This window comes from Cuculus canorus, chromosome 1 (genome assembly GCF_017976375.1).
Source record: "Cuculus canorus isolate bCucCan1 chromosome 1, bCucCan1.pri, whole genome shotgun sequence".
In the NCBI taxonomy this organism is placed as follows: domain Eukaryota; kingdom Metazoa; phylum Chordata; class Aves; order Cuculiformes; family Cuculidae; genus Cuculus; species Cuculus canorus.
In genome coordinates, this window is record NC_071401.1 from 129,225,749 (window position 1) to 129,250,029 (window position 24,281).

At 42.4% G+C, this 24,281-nt stretch overlaps 1 protein-coding gene and 1 long non-coding RNA gene across 3 annotated transcripts in view; one reads left to right on the plus strand and one right to left on the minus strand.

The window, feature by feature from the left end:
* The window catches only part of LOC128853563 (uncharacterized), a 114,408-nt gene that overhangs the window by 23,027 nt on the left and 67,100 nt on the right, over window positions 1-24,281 (plus strand). For both annotated transcript variants that reach the window (XR_008452160.1, XR_008452163.1), the window contains one exon: window positions 3,010-3,109. This is a non-coding gene — a long non-coding RNA (uncharacterized LOC128853563). The remainder of the gene's footprint in view (window positions 1-3,009; window positions 3,110-24,281) is intronic.
* Window positions 19,692-24,281, minus strand: part of LOC104066628 (potassium voltage-gated channel subfamily KQT member 1) — a 488,485-nt gene continuing 483,895 nt past the window's right edge. The window contains exon 17 of the mRNA XM_054079175.1: window positions 19,692-23,116. Coding sequence (XP_053935150.1) covers window positions 22,976-23,116 — 141 coding nt within the window. The 3' untranslated portion in view covers window positions 19,692-22,975. The remainder of the gene's footprint in view (window positions 23,117-24,281) is intronic.

Genomic DNA, 24,281 nt, shown 5'->3' on the forward strand with positions numbered 1-24,281 from the left:
TCCTTCTGTCTTCTGCCCTGCACTGGGCCTGGTCTCCAGGCTGATGGCTGTGAAAAGCGAGAGCATGTTCAGCTCTGGAGTGCGGGAGACGCAGGATGTCTCCTGTAGTCCTCCTCTTGACTGATCCTCCTGGAAACCAGCAGTGTCTCAGCAGGGCAAAATGTGTTGACTTGCAGGGATCAGAGGGAGCTAATTTGCTGCCAGGGTGTTTTAGGTGGAGGAGAAATGTCTGTTCTGGGAGAACAAGAGAGGGCGGCAGCAAGAAGTCATTTTTATGCCACTTTTTTTTAGACAACTTGCTTATTTTCCATAAGAGCTGTCATTTTCTGATGATGGGAACAAGGAGATATGTTTGGGAGATCATCGGGGAAAAAGTTTACATAGCATATGTTATACTGGTGAGCCTGAAAGTAAACAAGAGGCATGTGGAAGCATGTGTGCCTAATACCTGTTGTACCGGACTGTCTTTGTGTGGGATTTCAAAATAGTTCAGAGACTTAATTGTGGTAAAAAAAGTAATATTCAATGTGTGGTATGGAGGAGCTGAGAGAAGGTAAAGATTTGCTCTTTGAGACAGCCTCCTTAGCAAAGGCTGGGGAAGCAGAGTTGCCTTTATTTCACCAGTCGAAGCACCTGCATTTTGGCTATTCAGTGACAAAGTATTTTCCCTCCTAGAAACCCAGTTTTTATATATGGCTTTTGTACAGTCAGCCAAAAATAGTATTTGTTAGGTAGCCCGGTAACAGAGTCTGGTACAAAGAGATCGTAGCTTCTACAAAGAAGCCCAGATAAGAAACAGCTGATTCCAGAAGCATGGCCTAAGATATAGCCCTTAATCCTATTACAGCAGGCAATGGCCTCTCTAGGTCTCTTTCAGTTTGCTGCTGTTTTGTATTTTAAACAGGCAGGATTTTCAGCTTGCTAGGTGGGAAGATACCTTTCTTTTTTAGGGAAGGGGAGGGAAACTAAAGTGGTATGCACACATAGGTACTTCTGCAGTGTAGCAGCTGTTGTGGTCACAGCAGGGTTAAGTAGAAAGAGGAAGGTTCCTTTGTGTGCCAATAGGTGGGGATTGGAGCTCATTTTTCAAATTAGGAGTAACTAAGGAGAGAAAGCAATACCCTGATAAAGAGTCCAATATGGTGGGAGAGTCCAAGAACAAGAGGTACTGGCTTGGCTTAGCGTCAAGAAGTTTTTCTTGTGGAGGAATATGTATAAGGGTGAAAAAACAAGCACACTACCACTCCCAGAGTGGCTCCAGGTTCAGAGAACCTCCAGTATCCCAGCCCAGAGGGGATGAAGAACTGATGCAGAAAGGGCCATTAGCCCATGCTTACCCTCTGTTGCTTTTACCATAGTCCCAGTCCTGCAGGGAAGCCCTCAGCTTTACTACTCAAAAATCAGTGGCATCGGGTAATCCTGGCAATGTCATCCCAGAGAGTTTTGCACCCAGAACAGACATATGTATTCTAATCTGGCCCTTGGTGAATGTTGTAAAGGGATATATTTCTTACCATACTTCCAGCACAGTCTGTGAAGGGAAGCAGTATAATGCTTAGGCAAAATCCATGCTGAGCTTGGCCACCAAATTATAAGTCCATTCAGGTGTCCATGGTCACACTGAATTGGACCAGGTCCTGTCTCTATAGTGCCAGGCTGAGACCTTACTGCCAGTCCAAAGTGATCTGGTAAGATCCCTTCATGTGTTACAATGATCACCCACTGGAGATGGGTCTTCAAGGGCATCCCCAGGCTCTTGAGGTAGCTTTAGGCTTAACTTAGTTCCATTAAAACTGGTAGACTCTTCTGGCTATGTAGATATACATGCTTCTCTGTCTTGCAAGTCTATAACATAAAATCTTGAGTTGTAGACATCCACGCAAAGCCAATATTTTAAGTTGGTCCATCACTCTGTTTTACATTAGCTAGAGCTAGCCCTGAGCACAAGCTTTCCTACCCAGTCAGACCCAGTCATGTGAATATTTTTGTGAGAACCTCTACAAGTGTCTGGAGCTGCCCTGTGCATTGTTAGTGACACTTTTAGGCTAGGGATGTAACTTCAAGCATTTTGTTGTTCACCAGAGAAAGCAGGGCGTTTCTTGATTATGGAGATATCCATTCTTCATTTATCTTCCTAGTTCAAGGTTTAATACACCAAATGCTGAAAATTTATCTGTTGGTCTTCCCACTGCCTACCTCCTCACCCTCACTTCCTCCAGCTATTTACTTTGAGTTATTTGCTCAGGATTTGTTTTCCCTCTGACTTTACAAGTTTGCCTTGCACAGCAAAAAAACCCTGCTATTTTGTTCTCTCTGGTATTTGGCAGGAAAACAGAAAGAACACAAAGAAGAAAAGGATAATCATTGTTTTTTTTCCTGATGATTTAGCACACAAGTGTTCTTTTTAGTGCTACTGTTGCTGCTGTGTGAAAGCATCTTCTTTTCTTAGGCATGCCAAGAACTACTGTGGAGAGAAGAAAACAGGGTGTCTCTTAACTGCGCTTTCCTGGGGCTGGCAGTGGGCGCTAAGCTGAGACCTGCCCATCCGCCTGGTGCTTGCTAGCAAGGCTCCCTCACATGTTATTTTGATCCATGCGATGGAATTGGACAGAGTAGTTTTTGTGCAGGGATTTGCAAAAGTCGTATCCTTGCTGTTCTACTCCAGCAGAAGTTGAAACAGGTGTGCTGGAGTCACTGAACTCATTGCATTTTTGTCTTTTTTTTTTTTGTAGTTTGTGTTCCCAAAGCATTATTTTGGTTCATGGCACTCCTTAATTCAGGTTAGGGGTAACCTTCTTCTCCTCAAGACATATTTAATGGTTAGTGAATGGTCCACAGTGGCTTCTTCGAAATTACTTGGGAAGGACTGGTTTGACCCAGCAGGGTTGGTCGTTGGTTCAGGAGTGTATCTGAGCAGTTTGAGGCTCTAATTTGGCACGGATGCTTTCTGGTTTCATCCATGAGACTAGCCTCTCTGATGATATTTTTGTTTTCTTTTTCCACCATCAGCTAAGAACAGGAGATGCACAGGCCATACTGAACAAGAAGGCAATCCAGCAAGGCCGATGAGATAAACTCTTCTAGAAGACTAGAAGGAAGAAATGTAGAGGTACAGGCTATTTACTCCCCTTTCTTTCTCTAATGCTCTCAGTCATTCCCTAAGCCCTTCTGCCTGCATGAGAGAAAATGAGGAGTCTCTCACCTTCTTCTTACTGCACAGTGAGTGGAAGAAGCTTGCTCGCAGCCTGAAAGAAGGGGTATTTTTTTCTCTACAAATTGGGCAAAAATATTGAATCCTTCAGTTTTCCTCATATCTGATTTTTTTGCCTGCTCTGTGATGCCTCCACTATCATGTATCCCTCATGTGGAATGACCATTACTGAGTAAAGCAGTCCTGATGGGCTTGTAATAATGGCCTTGCCTGGGAACAACAGCTCCTCTTCTTGTTTTGTTCTGCAACCACAAGCGAGTGTGCTAGACTCCCAGTTGAAACCAGGTGTGATAAGTCATCTCTCAAGAAGCATCTGTCTACCACTGGTGACTGAGATGTGTTTAATTTAGAGGAGATGCCCATCTTTTAAATAGATGGCTCAAATTAGATGAGGTGAAAGCCACCCACAAGGAAAATTTCTGATCAATTAAAAGTCATGCAGGACTATGGAAATGTGTGCTGAATTTTCCATTGTTGAGATTTAAAAAAAATGTTGGGAAAATAAATTACCAAGTAATTGTGTAATTTATAATAGTCTAAAAACAACCTTGCAAACCACTGGCTTACTGAGCAAAAATTATCTTACAGCTCTTGTGTGGTGGAGATTCCTCTATTTGTTTTCCTTTCAAGATGCAGCTGCAATAACAAGGCATATGTGATTTTAATGTGACACCATAATGTATCAACTCTGAGAACTCAGGAGCAGGCCCATATAAGATAACTAGCTCAGCCTTACAATGTTAAACATGTCAAGATAGAAAAATCAGTTCTTCCCTTACAAATGAGAGAAAGATGTCATGTAATTGGAGATGTCATGCTCCGCTGGGATGAGCAACATTCCCACAATTAATCATACCAAATACATTATGTAGTAGTTGTTGCTCGAAGACAAAGGAGGAATAAATACTCATGTAAACATGCCAAATACGAACTCTCTACAGATGTTGATTGCCATGCCATATTTAGCTTGAAGTAAAAGATGTAGAAGATACGCTCTACATCAAGCAGAATGATACCTTGGAAAAGAGCTTGTGCCATGTGGAGGCTGCAAGTAATGTGGCTGGTGTCTTTTCTAGGGTCCTTAGGAAACTGGACGTTGGGAGCTCCCCTACTGACAGCTAAGGATAATTTGCTATTTTCTTGAATTAGGGCTGTGCTGGGGCTCTGGTGAACAAGAGATGTTTGGCTGACAATACAGTGGCTTAGAAACTGAAGGCAAGTTCAAAAGTTCCTAACAACACTTCCAAACAAGAACTTTGTGAATACAATGCAAAAGCAGCCATGCATATTTGCTGGAATAAAAAACCAAATTAGCTTCAAGCTGGGTTTGTGATTCCTCCCTGACTTGTATGTTTACTTTTCATTAATATTGATTCCTTCTGACCTTCAAGTGCCTCTTCTTCATTGTACATGCTCTACAGTGAATAACTTACTAGCCACAGTATTAATAACAACAGAAAATGTTAAGTTAATGATAGAGACTATATGCATGCAGAAATGTCATCTTGTGCATAAAGGCTTTTTTGCAACAGGAAACCTCATTTGGGGACTAAAAATGATACACTGTGTGACCTTGTATGTAGTAAAGCTGAATGATATTGCATGAATTTTGATATCATAACAAATGGCTGACAAGCATTGCAGAGACACACGATCCATCTTGAAAAAATTCAGACATGAGATCAATACATAAGATTAGGAAGCCATAAACTCTAGGTGACCCATATAGAAATGAGAGCTAGCCTAAATTCAGTGAGTAAAATGCTTGTTTAGGTCTAGTTGAAATGAAGAGGTTTTGCATTGATTTAATTTTTGCCTTTGACTTTTTTTTAGTGCTTCTCTTTGATTTCCCTGTCGGCAGCAAAGTTTCCATCCCCATCAGCAGGAATTTTTTGAGTGTGGTTGGAGAATGCTGCTGAAGACATTTCTCTGTTGGCATCTGGCAGAATTTCTGTAGCTGTGCTAATTCCTTCCAGTTCTTGGTCTGAGTTTACTTCAGCTGTCTTCCTCTGTCCTCATGGGACACATGGGCAATGGCAGAGGTTGCTTCAACCTCTGTTTCTGAAGTACCTGTTCCACAGAAGGATGCATTGCCTTTAGAATCCAATGTTCTCCCATAGATAAAATCAGAACCTACGCACCCAACCTCCTGCACTAAACACACAGCATGCCTAGAGTTACATGTAACATATCCAGGCCCTGCTATCCCTTTGCTGATTGATTTATTCTATACAGGCTACCCTGTTCAGTAAGTGAAATTGTCCTAAAAGGAAAAAAATACCTTTTCCTCTATGTTTTCCATGGAGACCTCTTGCAGAATAAGGAGCATGGAACAGCTTACTCTGAAATAGTCATTCTAGGAGTCTTTCTGCCCTTCTTCCCAGAGTGAAATTTTTTTTTTTGTTTTTGTTTTCATACCATGGAGAAAAATCTTCTTTCCAAAAGAAGCAGTTGAACACCAAAAACTTTTACAGTCTCCCCATAAAGCTGTAATAAAATTTGCATGAGAGAAGAATTTGTCCTTGTTGATTTGGTGCCCTTTATACCCACTGTTGCCTAGAGCTAACACATCTGACAGCAATGATGGGTTCTGGATATGCGAGTGATAGTGCTGTAAAATCTTCCCCCAAATGACAGTACTTGTGGTCTGATTTGTAAATACAAATACCACAGTGTGGCATCCATGACATAGAAACTGACTCCTGGATTTTAAAAACATAAGACTCAAACTCCTGTTGAACATGGAAATCCATATTAGGTGTGATTTTTTTTGAAAGTGTCAGGCCACGAGACAAAGTGTGATGTATGCCCCACTTCCGCAGGCTCCTCAGAAGAATCCTTGCCCTCGGCTGCAACAGCAGCTACTGTGAGCTCTGAGTGTTTAAAAATCATATCGCTAAAGATGTGGATGGAGGGCTGAGATTTTCCAGAGCCCTTTAGGAAGCATTCTACTAGGCACTTAGATTCCTGTATTATTAAGATACTTTCGAAGATTCTACCCAGGAGAGACTAACTTTAGGCACCCACTTTTGAGTTAGCCAAAGGGAAAACAAACCACTGATAAAAGTTAGACAGTCTGTTTTTTATAAGTCTTCCCACAGTTATTTACACATCTGTGTATTATCTTGTATTGGTCACTGGTTTTTGTACTTGTATGTGTGGTTTTGGTTTTTTTTTTTTTTTTTTTTTTTTTTTTTTTTTCACAATGCACCTACCAACAAACCTCCATTCAAATACAACTCAAACAACCAGGCAGTCACCAGCATGTTGGGACCCTATCCAAGATGAAGGATGAACACATATGATTTAAGCAACATTATCTTGATGCACAGATGCACAATAGGCTGTCCAAAGGTACCTGGCTCAGTTCTCATTGTGTAGCAAGTTCACAGCTGCTCTGGAATATTGAAGGTGATGAAGGGACACCAAAGGCAGTGAAGAAATCTGCTATTGCAGAAAAACTTGACTTCGACCCTCTCTCTTAACTAGGCTTCTTTTATTTAATTTTTTTTTTTAAATTTTTTTTTTTTTTACCCCCTTCCTTTACATTCTTTCAAGAGTTGAGGGGCCCTGCAGACTTGAGGGAAAATTCATACAGCTCAGGTCATTTTACCAGTCTGTGCAGCCGTTCAGTCAGTAATAAACACTCTAGCAGGGCAATGATTATTGGAATAGTAGGGGGCATTCTAGCCAGCAAGCCACATGAAAATGATAGACAGTTGCTGAAATCAAGAGAACTACAAAGCAAAGGAACAAAAGCGTAAGTAAGTGAATCATTAGGCTGGGCTCAGAGATGTGACATACCAAGTGCTGTGCCTCCTATAAATTTGGTGAGTTGATGATTTACCATAGCAGGGCTTTTCAGTAAAGAAAATGAAAACTTCAGGAGGGCTCTTCAGTTCCAAGAAACAGCACCAAGAGAAACATACCCTTTGTGTCACAACAGCTGACTTGGTATTAAGAGCATTGATACCAGTGAATGAGGCTGGAAGAGGCTTCAAATTCTCTCATTCCTATTAGGGTTTAAAAGCACTAGTGCCAGATCCTGCAGTTCTTGCTCAAGCAAAGCTCCCATTGATGTGTTCTTAATCTGGAAAGAGTCAACATGGTTATTTATGGAGCTGTAGTGCCTAGGGGCTCTAATAAAAACTGTGCTAGACATTGTACCTATATTTAGTAGCGCCAGTTCATGTCTCATAGAACTTGTGGTCTGCATAGACAAGACTGATAAAGCAGATATGGGGTAGGAATTGCTGTTATTCCTGTTTTACAGATGGGGAGTGAGGATTAGAGATTGCATGGGGACTTTCAAAGCCACATAGAGATGCTGCATATTTATTTTCCATGCATTTTAAAGGGAACTGGATGTAGAGAATCCTTGGTTGTTTTGAAAGGCTCAGCCAAACACAGCCATCCCAGTTTTGGTGGGGTGATGGGAAGTCTGTGATGATGTGTAATCTAGACATTCCAGTCCAGTCTGCTCTGCCAAGAACACCCATTTTTGGAGAGAGTTTGACTCAAGTTATGGCTGCAGAATTCTGACCTGTGGACGATGGCTGCCATCAATGTATGGATATAAAAACAAATAGGTAGAAAACAGAGTGAGAAGGAAATGGGAACCCACAGAATCTTGATTACTTTGAAACCTCCTTTGTCTTTGGTGCATGTGGATGCCCTTTCTTGCCTTTTGTGGAAGCCACCTGAAAGTCACCAAGACTTGACTGTATCACAGCTGGATACCTAAGCCCAGCCTTGTTAGCTATAGAGAATGTTTTTAAGTGAAATTTGGCAGCTCTGCCTGGATCATCTATGTCGATAGAAACATAGCCTGTCACAGGAATTTCCAGGCCAATGCCAACCACCATGTCTTGGAAAGAGACCAACAAGGCAGAGAAAAAAGCCTGGAAAATTGTAAAGGGTTCAGTGAAAAAGCTCACCAACTGATCTGATACCTAGGAAATCTGCCCAATGTTGACAGTCATCAGAAGATCCATGTGTTTTACTTAAGGGAAGACTACAAAGTGATTTAGTAGAAAGATCTGTATAGGCAGTGGCTTTTGAAAAGAAGCAAGGTGATTTTTTTTCTTAGTTTATCTGATCCCTCCCTGTAAGATTCTATGACTGAAAAGTGCCTCTGGACAAATTTGGGCACACAATCTTATTTATTTTGAGAAAGATTCATTGCACCACTAGAACAGCAGATTCTCTGTCAATGAAAAATTTGACAGCAAACCTAAAGCTTTTTCCAAAGCCTTGGCCTTAAACAGGAAGAAGTGTTCAGTTTGATCCAGGAGCTACTTTTTGAGGAGCAAAGGACAGTACTGTGTAAGAGTGAAGAAGGTGATCACTGCACTTTTTAAACTCACAAACTGGAAAAGTCAATTAGAAAAAGAATTTTATCAGACGCTGCCTTAAAAATTCCTGTAGCATTTCTTTAAGGCTGCATGTTTCTCATCCTCATACAAAAGACTTCTTGGATTGGAGCCCTTGCAGTGTCCTGCAAATTTATTATTCAGTCATTTCAGGCTAATGAAATCAGTCAACGTAGTGCACACTATAAATACCTAAACACAGTCAAATTAAGCCTGTCTTTTAAGTTTGGACGATATCTGGAGAGGTCTCAAGCAGGATTGCCTAATGTGTTCAAAGTCACTGTGGGGCCAGATTTTCAAAAGCAGTTGGTGTGTGGCCACCTCTCTTGTGCTATTGGTGTCCCAGCACAGCTCAGCATCTCCCGTGCTGTGCTCTTTAGGAAAGGTGGTCTCATTCCTGGTCCTGAGCCCTCAAAATAATGATCCCATGATTTTCAGGTGCTCTTTCCCAATGGGATTCAGCTCTTAGCAAAAGTGTTACGACTTAAGTTCACCAGTACTGAGCTTGCTCTTACTTGAATTTCTGCATTTGAAGCACCAGGACTTTAAAGACTTACTCATTTCTAGTTCTAGCTCAAATGGAAGTTTGTTTATTTGTAAATACTATATTTTTAAAAATAATATAAAAATAACAGCAGAATAATAGTAGTAATAGTAATCTGAGGTAGAAAAAAAAAGGGGATCAGATGCATAAGTGAAAATAACGAATTATACTTGCTCGTGAATTACAGACCCAATGAACTTCCATTTTACTCTGCATAGCTCCAAAAATGCATTTTGTCTTTAGTGGACAAGGCTTTCGTCCTATAAAAATGAAAAGGCTGTATCTTGTTCTTTTAAAGCCTTTCTTCCACTCTTCTATTGGATCATCTGAAAGACAGACAGGCAGAGGTTCATTGCAGAGAGGGGAAAAAACCCCAGCATCCCCTGAAATACCTACCCAGCACCCCATGAATATCGAGGGACAAGCAGGGACGCTGTGTACCGTCAGCTGCTGGGTTCCCCTCTGCTTGCCTCTTCCCCACCTGTTCCCAGGCCCCTCCGCAATTGTGGGATGGGATTTCAGCAAGTCCTGGAGAGGCGAGCCAGGGGGGTGGGGTGGGTGGGAGGCAAAGCACGACCAGCCGGCCTGACACATCCAGGATGAAATGTCCAGGTGCAGGGAGCAGGAACAAAAAAAATAATAAAAAAAAGTAAAAGAAGAAAAAAGAAAAGGCTCTTGTGTGCATGCACACAGATCAATAAAAAGTGTAATGCATCTTTCTTTAATTAAATCCCGCCCTTGAGTTCTCTGGGCAGCCCCGTCCAGCAGCGACCTCTGCCCCGCTCCATTTTGTTGACTGGCACAGCTGTTAGTAAATCACCTGCTGGTGTGCTCTCCAGGGCTTTAAAGGTCATCTGTCAGCGGCTGCTGGGGAGAGATAAAGAAGGAAAACAGAACCAAAAGTCTAAAAAGAAAAGCACTTTATGAAAGCAAAGCCATCTGAGTGGTCTGTGTCCAACCTTTCCACTGTTTACTTTGCTGACACCTGGGGGTGGGAGGGCTTTTTACTCATCCAGTTCCCACTACTCTTTTACACTAATTTTTCCAAGTTTCCAGCTACTTTTATGATCCTTTTGTTTTAAACTTTTCTTTCCTGTGGGAGAATCTCTAACCTCACTTCAGCAGCACTATGAGTCCCTAGGAGCTGTGCACAACCACCGTGGGAGAGGGCGATGCTGCCTAGATCGGGGGAGCAGGGCATCACCTGCCCTAGTGCCCTCATCCCCACTGCCCTGACCCTTGCACCTGGTGCCATGCCACAACGTGGCTGAATGTGCAGGGCGGTGATGGTGGAAGGACGCAAAGCACATTTCCCCTCTTTCTGGGGTTTGGCTGGCTGCACTCAAGGCTGTCATGCTGCCTGGAGGGTGCCTCGATGTCCCTCCTTTTGTTCAGGAACTGCTTTCAAGCTGAGGGCCTCTCCCCATTGGTACCCACCTGAGCTACGCTGCAGCTGCATTGCATTCATGTCCATGCCACATACCCCACTGATCTGGAGCCCAACTCCATGCCTTGACTTCCTACCTTGACCTCCCTCTTTCTTCACCACCATGAACTTGACAGTTGATCTGGACTCTTGATTGAACGTACTCTGCTAGTCGCGCTTAAGTCCTGTGACACCAAGTCCTTGTTGGCGAGACCGTGGGCTCTGCTGACCTTGTTATCACCCCAGGCACCTTCCCTCCTTATACTGAGCAGTTAGCCCTCATACTTCCTCAATCCTTGATCCAGGTTACTTTAGGAGAAGCCAGAAGAAGGTATGCAATCTCAGCGTAGTGTTTCATTTCCAGTGGTCCATTGCTCCACAGCTGCAGTGCTTCTCCAAACCAGTCATGTAGATAAGGACTGCCTATTGAAGGTCAAACACATGACTTTACCTGAATGAGAGAGTGGATTGGGTGGACGGGGGAGTACCCAGAGCAAGTCTGTCCTGGGACGCTCAAAAACATGATTATCATAGATGTCTGCTTGCCACAAGCCACTCCCTTAGCTATTTATGCTTGAAGGAAAAAGCTGGTTTTATGCTTGATCAACAGTTCTGTTGTCACCTGAATTTTCAGTTTCATGCAAAATCTTTTCAGTTTCATGCAAAATATTGTCAGTGAATGTTATTTTTACAAAATGGGTACATGGGTAAGGCCCAGATAATTTGGGAGCTTTTTTCCCACATGATAATTACTGACATATTTTCAATAATTTGCCATTTAATTCAGCACTGAACCCACAGTAACCTTCTCAGACTAGGATCTGAAGTAGGGCAGAATGTGCAGGTTCTGGTACAATTTCAATTTTTTTTACTTTGGGTTCATTCATGTATTAAACTCAAAGGGAAACCCAGGTATCTGGGAATCATCTCAAAGCTATACCATTCACAAAATCTATCACAGTCATTGGGCACCGCTGCTATGTCTGTTTTTGTTTGCTTCCAAATACAAGCATTTTCTGTAGAATAAAAATTATTTTACTATCTGACACTGTAGTATATGGGTTTTGCAGGCCACTGGAAAATTTTGGCTCTAATTCAGAGCTTCAGTAAGGTCGGTGGAACTATATCTTATTTTAACTTAACAAGTGATTATTCAGACACAAGGTAAGAGAGATTAAGCCAAATTAGTCTGTGATTTAAGCCCATTAACTCCTTTAAATTCATACCTGCATTGAATTTAGCCTGTTTTGATCACTGACCCATGAAGTACATAACCTCTCAGCAGTCTGTGTTTGTGCAGCAATGTTCATTTTTGTCCCTGATGCTCTTCCTTGTAAACCTCATGGAAAGGAATGACTGTAGGCTGTCAGATGCAGTCCTTTGTACTAGAGCTTGGTTTATGCTGATGTCTATTGCTATTGCTTCCCCAATGCATGGATCTGGAAGGCTGGCTTAACTTAGCTGTTGCATGGGGAATAATGTGAGAACAAAGAGGAGAGGAAGCATCAAGATGGCAAAAAGGACATATGTGGCTCTGAGAATGGAGACTTTGTTGGTCTCTTATTGCACTCTGTTGCTAGTCTCTGACCAAAGCAGTAGCTATCTAGGTGTTTGCTAACTGGGTTGATGGAATCTAAGAGTGATGGCGTTCACGGTGTAGTCAAAATCAAGAATTAGGGGCAGTGTTGATGTGTCATAGTTGCTGTTCCTACCTCTTTCTGGCCTCCTGACCTGCTATCAAACAAAGGGAAAATTGTACTTACTGTACCAACCGTTAGAAGTAGAAAGGAGAAAAAAATATCAGCAGCTGGCAGAATCATTTGCTTATCTTAGAAGAAAAGAGCTGTTTAGTGTTTCAGAAAAGGAAAAGCTCTCAGGAAAAAATCCAAAAATAATGAGGACACTACATTGGAAAATTGCTCTTCTGCTGCAGGAATAACACATAGGTACTTCCTTTTCCCCACATCTTAATGATATAAAACCTAGTCTATCCATCATGGCCTTGAAGGTCCCGCTGCCTAGATGTAGGATGGGTCTGCCTCTGCATTAGAAATGGCAAGAGTTTCTCTCCATAAGGAGAACTGGGATCATTTGGATCAAAATTCAGAAGCTACTAGCAAAGTCTCCCAAGTCACCAAACTTCAGGAGTGTAGTACCTTTATGTTACACTGTAGGATGATGACAAAGGGCAAGCTATAGACACGGAGGAACTGACACACTGCCTTTGCCTGCTGTCGCATCGCCCATGGTGTCAGAGATGAGTGAACTATGAGCTGGGCTAGCCTGAAGTGAATCATTGCTCACTTGACAAAGCAGAGGTCAGGAGATGTGGCAAAAGCCCACTCCTGTCCCTTCTGCTGCTCAGCAACTTTGAATGTCTTGGCAGCAAGTAGTACTCATGGACATCCAGCGCTGTGCTCATTCTGGTGAAAGCATTCCCATCTCTCAATGCATGCTTTGTTGAGCATTTCTTTTGTCTTTTGGCAAAGAAAACAGCCTTTTTTGGTCAGGGTTGTCTATAACCTGTTATTCGGCCAGAGGCTACTTTATTTGAAACACCAGAGAATTTACTTCTCTGTAGCTTATTCCTTAGGTAAAGTAGTTGTAAAATGCTACCAGGCTATTTCACTATGTTTAGGCTTTCCTAACAACAGATGTGACAACACAAGGTACATAGCAATAACGAAGAAAAGCTGCATTTTAGATAAGAAATGCTTGACAGGTATTTTTGAAATGTGAATTTTCTTTCCCCTTTATGACAGTGGTGAATCTCAGGAAAATGCTCAAACATTGTTCTTGAAAATTTTAATTCATTGGTTAAACAAGGAACAAGCTTTGCCTGTCTGATTGGACAGACGAGCTATAGTAGTCACATTAATCACAGAATTCAAAGTTCTCCTTTCCTTTAGCACTTGCCTTGAGTGTGCCCTTTCCAGAGAGCTCTGCCCACCCCAGAGGGACATCAAATAGCATCATGAAGGTGAGTTAAAATTCTGTTCACAAACCCGCATGTACCAAATCCAAACCCTAAGATGAATGGGTGCACAGCCAGGAATCTAAGCAGAAACATTGTACTTTCACGGAGTCATTCCGGAGCCACTGTAAACCAAAGGGGCTAAAACCAACATAATAAGTATTTTGGCAAAACAGCTTGTTGTAGGGAGGATGCTCTTCTCTGTTTTAGTCTTTTATGTCTGACGGACACTGTTGACTGTGACATGGAGAGCACAAGAGAGAACACATGCACATCCCCAGCACTAATTACCTGAATATAATCCAGAGCTTGAGGTTCTCTGGAGGTTAGGAAAGTCTGTTGTGTGCAGTGGGAAAAGGATAATGACTGTGAACAGGAGATTCAAAAAGTTAATTAGACTTATTTTTCTCCTTCAGTGTTCAATGTTTCCAGCTACTTTTGACTGTCCCTTGGCTAAGAAAAGAGGTTGCTTTAACTAAGAAAAGAGGTTTCTCTTCAGGCAGGCTGAGAGGAACTCAAGCCTTTTCTTTTCATGGAGGTACAACAGTATCATCTTCTTTAGTTTTGCTAGTTGGGCTCTGCTTGAGCTAGAAATAATGCCTTCATGCTTTTCCTGGATCAATACAACGATTTTAGCACGTATCCCTTCAGAATACCAAATAATGCAATTTTGATGCTTGAGATTGTTCAGCCTATGGCATTTTAGTCCCTAAAACTTGCTTTTGTTTTTAAACACTTTGTTCAGATTGTTCAGAATAGTGCTGAACAAGCCCTGCCATTTAGGGCTCCATGAGATACAGCACACCTTAAATATATTTATGAGTGCAGACCCTTCAGGACTTACGTTTTAAACATCAACAAGAAGAGAAAACTGCTTAAGGTACTGAGAAAAGAGGCACCAAAAGAATCCTGCTCTTTCTCAATAGCTAGTGAGCTGGGAGCTTAGTCATGGCCCTGCAGAGGTGAGAAAGACTTCCAGCACAGGCTCCTCTGGTGATGCAAGGGCAAGGCAAGTGGAAGGATGACCTCCAAGACCACTAAATGGACCCAATTCTGAAATTGTCAGCTGTGGCTTGAGAGTCTTTTTTCACTTTTTACTCTCCAGAGATGGAGACAGCGTTCACAGATTTCTGATCAGTGACCCATATCGGATAGTTTGGGGTCATAGTTATCTTTTTTTAGGAATGAAAGCCCCCAGCTGATGAAAGCTGAACTTCTTATGTCATTCGCTGCTGCAGCCTTGTCATACACAGGACTTTAATCCCACACATCACTTCAGAAATATTGTCATTAAAGATCTAGGTATACATTTTGAGATAAGGTCCATTTGTGATAGTATTACTGACTGCGTAATTATGGAAATGAGAAAAAAATCCCCTCAGGCTTTGTTGTAATGACTTCTGAGCATCTTGCATCATCATAGGCAGACAGCAGGCTTCAGAATGCCATGCATTATTAAAAGGAATGTGGAAAATCTTGTTTTGGTTGGTGTTGATGTCTCTAGTAAGGGAGGACAACATGTATCTTCACAGTGAAATTGGATCAGGTAGAAAAACATACGATCTTTTTGAAAATAAACAGCTAATCTTTTTTTGATCTCTTGTACTCTTGTCTTTTGATACATCGGTAAACTGCATTCCTGACAGCCAGCTCTGCTGATACTGTGGCCTTGAGAGACCTTGGCTGCCTGGTCTTTTCCTCTGTTCCGAATTAAAAGTTGACATGAGAACATTGTAGACCTGGCTGCACAGTGCAGGTAACTTCATTGGACAATGTTAGTTCATGGCATTATTACTATTTTACTGATGCCAGAACAGTTTCTGTAGGAATGAGCTTGCTGAATGTACTCTATGGTCAGCAGCTGCATGTGTGATATCTGTGCTGGACTCCTGTCATGGAGAAATTAACAGGGTGGACATCAGTGCACCTTGTTAATAGAAATGCAGATGAAAACACAAATGGTCTTTCCCGGGAATTCTTTCTGCAATTTTGCCTGGTATTAGAACTACCTCTGAGATGGAACACTAGATATTACACTCATTTTTATAAAGAGTAATAAGGAAGACCCTGGGAACTGCTGACCGGTCAGCCCCATCTTAGTGCCACTAAAACCATGAAACAGACTCTCCTGGAAGTTACGTTGAAGCATATGGAAGACAAGGAGGTGATAAGAGACAGCCGACATAGCTTCACCAAAGGCAAATTAAGCCTGACTAACCTAATGGTCTTCTACAATGGAGTGACTATATCTCTTGAGGAAAAGCAACTGATGTCATCTACCTGCTGTCTTATGTAAGGCCTTTGATAGGCTCTCCCATTACATTCTTACCTCTAAACTGGAGTGATATGATGTAGATATGGTGCTTAAGAACATGGTTTGGTGGTGAATTCGGCAGTGTTAAATTAAGGGTTGAATTTGATGATCTTAAAGGTCTTTTGAAACATAAACAATTCTATGATTCCATTGAAATGGAAACCAGTGAAGAGTGATGTCCCTCAAGGATCTATACTGGGACCAATAATATTTAACATAGAATCATAGAATCATAGAATCATAGAATCATAGAATGCTTTGGGATGGAAGGGAGTATGGAGGTCATCTAGTCCAACCCCCTGCAGTAAGCAGGGACATCTTCAACTAGATCAGGTTGCTTAGAGCCTCATCCAACCCAACCTTGAGTGTTTCCGGGGATGGGCCACCCACTGCCTCTCTGGGCAACTTGTTCCAGTGTTTCACCACCCTCAGTGTAATAAAATTCTTCCTATTATCTAGTCTAAACTTCTCTTCTTTTAGTTTAAGAATATTACCCTTTGTACTATTGCTACAGGCCCTGATAAAAAATCTTTCTTAGAAGCCCCCTTTAAGTATTGAAAGGCTGCAATAAGGTCTCCATGGAGTCTTCTCTTCTCCCAGCTGAATGACCCCAAGTCTTTCAGCTTCTCTTCATAGAGGAGGTGTTCCAGACTTTTGATCATTTTTGTGGCCCTCTTCTGGACCTGCTCCAACAAGTCCATGTCCCTCCTGTGCTTAGGGCTCCAGTGCTGGACAGTTTTCCAGGTGAGGTCTCACCAGAATGGAGTAGAGGGGAAGAATCACCTCCCTTGACCTGCTGGCCATGCTTCTTTTGATCCAGCCCAGAATATGATTCTAGGCTCTAAGCACACATTGCTGGCTCATGTCCAGCTTTTCATCCACCAGGACCCCCAGGTCCTTCTTCACATTAAGTCTCATTAATCATAGAGATAGTGGGATTTAGTGAACCCTCATTCAGCTTGTGGATGACACGAAGTTGAATGGTGCAGTTGATACAGTTGAAGGAAAGGATTCCATGCAGAGGGACCTGGACAGGCTTCAAGAGTAGGCTGATGAAGGTCAGTGAGGCCAACTGCAAGGTCCTGCACCTGGGTTGTGGAAATCCCCAGTACCAATACAGTCTAGGTGATGAATTGATTGGGAGCAGTCCTATTGAGAGAAACCTGGGCATACTGCAAGGATGTTGTGAGTTTCTACAGGGAGAAAATTAGAAGGGCAAAACCTATCTAGAACTTAATCTGGCTACTGATGTAAAAGGCAGTAAAAATGTTTCTATAAATATATAGCAAGAAAAGGAGGGTCAAGGAAACTCTCCACCCTGTATTGGATGTGGGAGGAAACATAATGACAAAGGATGAGGAAAAGGCTGAGGTACTTAATGCCTTCTTTGCCTTAGTCTTTAGTAGTAAGACCAGTGATTCTCTGGGTACCCAGCTGCCTGAGCTGGAAGACAGGGACAGAGAGCAGAATGAGGACCCCATAATCCAAGTGGAAAAGGTTAGCAACCTGCTACACCACTTAGACAGACAGAAGTCTGTGGGGCCAGATGAAATCCACCCAAGGGTACTGAAGGAGCTGGTTAAAGTGCTCACTAAGCCACTTTCCATCATTTAGCAGCAGTCCTGACTAACTGCGAGGTCCCCGTTGACTGGCAAATAAGATGTCCATATACAAGAAGGGCCAGAAGGAGCATCGGAGGAACTGCAGGCCTGTCAGCCTGACCTTGGTGCCAGGGAAGGTTTATAGAGCAGATCATCTTGAGTACCATCATGCAGCATGTACAGGACCACCAGGTGATCAGACACAGTCATCATGGAAAGGCAGGTCCTACTTGACTAACCTCATCTCCTACTATGACAAAGTGACCTGCTTAGCGGATGAGGGAAAGCCGGTGCCTGTTGTTTACCTAGACTTTAGTAAAGGCTTGGACACCATTCCCCACAGCATTCTCCTAGAGAAACTGGCTGCTCATGGCTTGGATAGGTGAACTCTTTGCTGAGTAAAAAGATGGCTGGATGGCTGGGCCCAGAGAATTGTGATGAATGCAGTTATATCCAGGTGGTGGCCAGACACAAGTGGAGTTATCCAGGGCTGAGTGTAGGGGCTGGTTCTGTTTAGTATCTTTGTCAATGATCTGGATGAAGGGATCCAGTGTTCCCTCACTAAGTTTGCAAGTAACACCAAGTTGGGGGGGGGGGGTTGATCTGCTAGAAGGGGGAGAAAGGCTTTATAGAAGGATCTAGACAGGCCAGATCAATGGGGTGAGGCCAATTGTTAAAGAAGTCCAGTGCCAGGTTCTGCACTTGGGTCACAACAACCCAACACAGTGCTACAGGCTTGGGGAAGAGTGGCTGGAAAGCTGCCTGGAGGAAAAAGACCTGGAGGTCTTGGTCAACAGTCGGTCAAACATGAGTCAACAGTGTGCCCCGATGGCCAAGAAGGCCAATAGCATCTTGGCCTGTATCAACCATACTGTAGCCAGCAGGAGTGGGAAAGTAATTGTCCCCTTGCACTTGGTGCTGGTGAAACCACACTTTGAATCCTGTGTTCATTTTTGGGCCCTGCTGCAAGAAAGACATTGAACTGCTGGAGTATGTCCAAAGAAGGACAACAAACCTGGTGAAGGGCTTGGAGAAGAAGTCCTGTGAGGAGCAGTTGAGGAATTTAGGGCAGTTTAGTCTAGAGAAAAGGAGGCTGAGGGGAGACCTTATCATGGTCTACAACTACCTGAAAGGAGATTGTAGAGATGTGGGTGCTGGTCTCTTTTCCAAGTAAGAAGTGATAGGATGAGAGGAAAGGTGTGCCAGGGAAGGTTTAGACTGGATGTTAGGAAAAATTGCTTCACTGAAAGGATTGTCAAGCATTGGAACATGCTATCTTAAGGAAGTTGTTGAGTAATCATCCCTCGAGGTATTTAAAAGATCTGTAGATGTGCTTAGGGACATGGTTTAGTGGTGGACTTGGCAGTGTTAGGTTAACAGTTGGACTTAATAATCTTAAAGGTCTTTTCCAACCTAAACGGTTCTATGATTTTTACTGGTGTCTGTAAAATTGGACATGAGCTGGCAATGTAAGCTTGTAGCCCAGAAAGCCAATTGTATACTAGGTAGCATAAAAAGAAGTGTGGACAGCAGATTGAAGGAGGTGATTCTCCTCCTCTACGCTACACCTTGAGTACTGCACCCAATTCTGGGGCCCCACAGTATGAGAAAGGCATGGATAAGAGCATGTCCAAACAAAGGCCACAAAAATGCTTAGAAGGCTGGAATATCTCTGCTATGAAGAAAGGCTGAGACAGCTGGGGCTGTTCAGTCTGGAGAAGACAATGCTCTGGGGAGACCTTATTGTGGCCTTTCAATACATAAAGGAGCTTATAAGAAAGATGGGGACAGACTTTTTACCAGGGCCTACAGTGACAGAACTAGAGACAAAGTTTTTCAACTGAAAGAGGGTAGATTTAGATTGTACATAATTAAGTAGTGGGTGCCACATCACTGAAAGTGTTCAAGGTCAGGCTGGATAGGGCTTTCAGCAAACTGATCTAGTGGAAGATGTCCCTGCCCATGCAGGGGGGGTGGACGAGATGAACTTTAAATGTCCTTTCCAATCCAAACCATTCTATAGTTCTAAGATACTCACAATTTAAAGAAAGTAAATGTGTAGGCAGAATTCTTCATATAAAGAAGAATTCTTTACCTCTTAGCTCTTTTCCTTTTAATTAACTTTAGAGCAGTTAGAGTTTTGGACAGGACCTCAACTAGTAATCTTCCAACCAGGATTTCACATAACTACTTAAATAATGACACATGTACGAGTCAAACTTTCCTTTGCAGCTATGCTGCGTATTTATTTGCTAAAGGACTCCAGACTGTAGAAGTCGGGCAATTGAATGAAAGAAATAAACGGTGGGAGCATATAGTTTTAATGAAAAATTCAATTTCTTTCCAATCACATGCAAGAATTATGTTAAGTTTCACTTAGAAGAATTCTTCCAGAAGAATTGGTGGTGTTTCATCCAACAAATCTGTACTGCATGTAGCACAGTTAGTCAAACCTGCCATGGTGCACCCGATGATCTTCCAAAACTGTTCGTTGATGGACTAGATCATCTCATGACTCCATAGGACTTGTGATTGCAAGAAGACTCCTCAGAGTTTTTGAGCTTCCTGAAGCTCATCCCTATGCTTCTTTCCTACCTTTTCCGTTTCATTGTTTGTATGTACGCAATGACCTATATCTGATGCTGTTAATGTCTGCTTACTGCATGGTAAGGCCTGACAAAACCACATGGAATAGAAATCAGTTCTTGCCTTGGAAAATCATATCTGGCTGCTGAATGTTTGCTGATAGCACATCTTGGTGGAAGGCCACTCAAAATACTCATGACATGCAAATGTATTAATATACAGTCTGTTCACTGTGCAAAAGCATCTCTGCTCACAAGAAGGGTCAGGTAGTGTTACCAGATGGTCACATCAGTGCTACTCCTGTATACTTTTACCTCCGGGCAGTCAGAAAGATTTTGATAGATGGCAACTCTTGTCTTAGCTGTGGGTGTGGAGATTTGTAAGGCTAAGCTATGTTGCTTTTATTTTTTTTCCATCAATCTCATCATATAGTTTGAATATGGGTGTTTCCCATCAGTATTCCTTCCTCACTGCAATTTGTTCGGGCCACACCCTTATCTCTCCATCATGGCAATAGTGATGGTCGTGGTTACGTGTTGATGGTGTTGTCTGAACACGTAAGGCCACTCTACAGTGTTTGCAGTTGCCAGCAATAAAGCAGACAGGCTCTGGCTTCATTGAAGGAAACTGGGGGAACTTTGACTTGTGTTTCAAAAGAAAAAGACATGTGCACACATGCATGCACACACACTTGCACACATTCTTTTTTTTCTGAAGGGATCACTGTGGGCTTCTTCATACCTTCCTCCCACCCACTCTTCCCTTCTGACACTCTCTGCAGCTGAGACCACTCGTATTTTATGTAACTGACTTTTCCAGGGAAGGGTGTTTGTTTTCCAAGCACTTCAGAGTAGTAGGTGTTACTGTATGGATAGCGCCTTAACACTTTTATTGAGAATCGTTAGTAAGTAAAATACTGTTGTATTCCTCGGTCCACAAAACAGTGGCCATGCACACCCTTCACACACATATCTGCAGTGTACCAGAAGGAAATTTCATGTCATGGTGGTCACAGATGTCTCCGAGTCCTTCAGCTGAAAGCTACGCTGCTTGTCTTCTGCACCTCTGTGGCAGAGACCTCCAGGGAGAATTTTTTACCTGCGGCTGATGAAATGGTACCATACTTTTGATGTCCGGTTGCCGATTTAGCTCTGAGTGGCCAGTCAATGAGGTTATATGGAGGACCGTTACAGAAGCTCATGACTCTGACTGAAAGCCAGGAGCAGCTCAGTGCTCTGACAATGATTATTTACCCTTTTCCCATGTTACATGCTGTATTTGGTCATGTTCAGTAACTCTGTAGTAATCAGACAAGATGGAACGATGGCTTGTCAGCTGATTTAATTAAAACCACATTGCTTTTTTTTTTTTTTATTGCCTCTCACACATCATTAATATTCTGTCTAAGACGTGCCTGCAATCTAAAGATTGGAATCAATCTCATTGTGCTCTTTCCAAGCTTGAATTCCCAGACACACAAACCTGGGAAAGAGTTTTAAAGGGACAGGTAATAGTTAGAAGCTAATTTGATTACATTGAAATGGACCAGTCATTGGTTCAAATAAATGCTTATTAAGGGACCAGTCTTTCAGGTTGCTTTTAAAAGCAGTGCAGGCTTTGCTTCCATGGATATGAGTGGGAATAGAATATATTTAGGATTTCCCAGGAATCAGGTCTTTGCTTTGCAGACTACTGCTCATTCAAAAGGTTGGTTATGCAAATATATTACAAAAACTTTAGTAAATAACACTGCACCCATTTTAGCTTGGTTTATTATTTACATATTTAGCAACAGTGTTTTATCATCCCTTTTCTGGAGTGCCAGGTAAGATCCATTCCACAGTGACAGTATGTCGGCCAGCATATGCGCTTGATTTACAACCAGACTACAAGGAAAAAAAAAAGTCTAGCATTTAAAATTATATACAGCAGTTCCTTTAAACAGTGGTTAACTTTCATCAACAGTAGGTGCGTTTTTATTTTCTTTAAGAAATGCTGCCATTCTCAACCATGGCTGCAGCCCTCCTGCAGCACCCTGTTACTCAGTGGCTTGAACTGAGCATTACAGACATTTCACAGCCAATTACCATAAAGGTTTCTTATATTAAAATTAAGGCAACTGGAGTCAACAACTGCTGCTGAATGAAGGTAAAAGCTTGAGAAACATTTTGCATAACAGTCATTAGCGTAGCTGATAGCTATTACAGTGTTCTTGTGCAGTAAGCCTACGCAGATACTATCTCTCTTGCCTGTCTGTTCCAACATGCATCTCATCTCATTTGCAACCCTCTGCTTTAATTAGCTGAAGTCTTTACTTCAGTCATTCATATGTCAACCAGCCTGTGTACACTTCCATATTTTTAATCAGTAGCCCGTTGTCTTTACTTTGTCATTCGCACTAGCATATAAATCTGCCCTTCTTATGATCCTCACTGCTTGGTAGAAGTCAAAACATGCTGTTTAATTTTCCTGTTCACTGATTTCCATTTGTTTCATGTTCAAATGCTGGCTCTTTTCCCCCTTTTGGGCATGCTGTGAGCATTAAACTTCGAGATTAAATGCCAAAAACCCAGTTCTTTTCCCTTTCTGTGTCCACGAAAGGGTCATGGTACTCCTCACTCAGATGCTTGCCTCAACAGCACACCCTAAGTGTGTGCAGTCAGCCTAAATGGAAGCACCTGCATGGGAGCACCCTGGAATGACAAAGGTTGGCTTAATGATGGCTAATAAAACAGGTGCAAAACTTACGTGCTCTCCTAGGGTCGTGACTGGCTTCTTACTGCCTCTTCTTATTTTTTTCCTTAAATTTAGTCTACTACAACAGAATATTTCATTTCACCCATGACACAGCCATATTCTGAGACACCAAGACTTAAAAATAACCAGATGTAAAAGACTGAGAGGTTGGTATGTGGCTGTCCTCTGTCCCACTTTCAAATGTTCCAGTTCACTGGCGGGAATCTGAGGTTGTCTGTAGCTGTGTAGCAGGTGAAGTGGCAGCCTTTGACATCTGTGCCTGTGGCTGATCCCCAACCTGAGCCTGGAGCATGTTCAGGATGTCATCTAGCTTCTGGTCCATCTGCATGACCTGTTAAGGAATCAGAAAACAGACAAGCTGTCAAATGTTTGTGCATGCTTCTGGTGAGAGGCATTCACTGGCCAAAAGCTCTAGGAGGATAAAGCCTGGCAAGGAGTGTTGGCATTTGTGAACCACCAGCTCCTCCAAGTTATGTCTAGCCTGTTGCTCTAGGAAGATCGAATGACACTATGAAGTGACAGGGAAGGTTGTAAACCTATGCGACGTGGCAGAGGAAGAACAGGACATTGATGACTTGAGGACTTGACCGCTTGAGTCAAGTCCTTTTCTTCTCTCCTCTCAGCCTTTTCCCAAGGTTGCCAGCTTCTCTCAGTGATGATGCATCTTAAAAATATCTGCCCTGAAACTCTCCTTCGCTCTTTGGCTTATTGTGTTTTTTCCCACTACCTCTCCCAGTGCTTCACCACCCTTATTGGTAGAACATCATGCTTTCCATTACTGTCTTGGGAAATGAAACAGCTCCCCTCCCTTCACATCGTAAATAGATGTCTCTGTGATACATATTACAGAGATCCTACCAGATATGGTGTTTATTCCCATGCATTGTTAAGAGAATAGCCTACTAAAAACCACATAATAATACCAATGATTTCATTAAAAATAAGAACAACTGCTCTATAGGAAGCTTGATATGCTAATCCATCCTCTCATTTCTTTGCTTTCCAGCTAAAATTTCTCATGGATAGTCCCTAGGCGGAGGACTCTTTTCTAGTTATTATTATTATTTTTAAGCAGAGAAAGGCAAATCTGTATCTTTTAAAGGGGCGCTGCTCCTACTGCTTTTTGAAATCCCAGCCTTTATCTGTGAGCACCAAGCAGGCATTATCTATCCTTTATGCTGGTAAGGCCTGCCTTCACTGCAAATGTTCACCTGTTCAGCGGGACAGGCTGGGGACTGTTGGCTGCTCTGGTTTTCTCTAAAGGCAGAACTGTGGCCAGCATCATATAAGCAACTGGGATTGATTCTAATGATGGTTGAATACAGTACAGCTTTGTGTAATAGATGAGCCTGTGAAAAGTGAGCATTTTGAAGAACATTGGATGGTTCACTTTACAATTATCTGCTGTGCAACTTGGAGCCTCTGAAAATTGTGATCTGTCCCAGTGGGTCGAATAAACTTTGATAGCAAGCCTTTTAAAGTGATATCAGATCTAA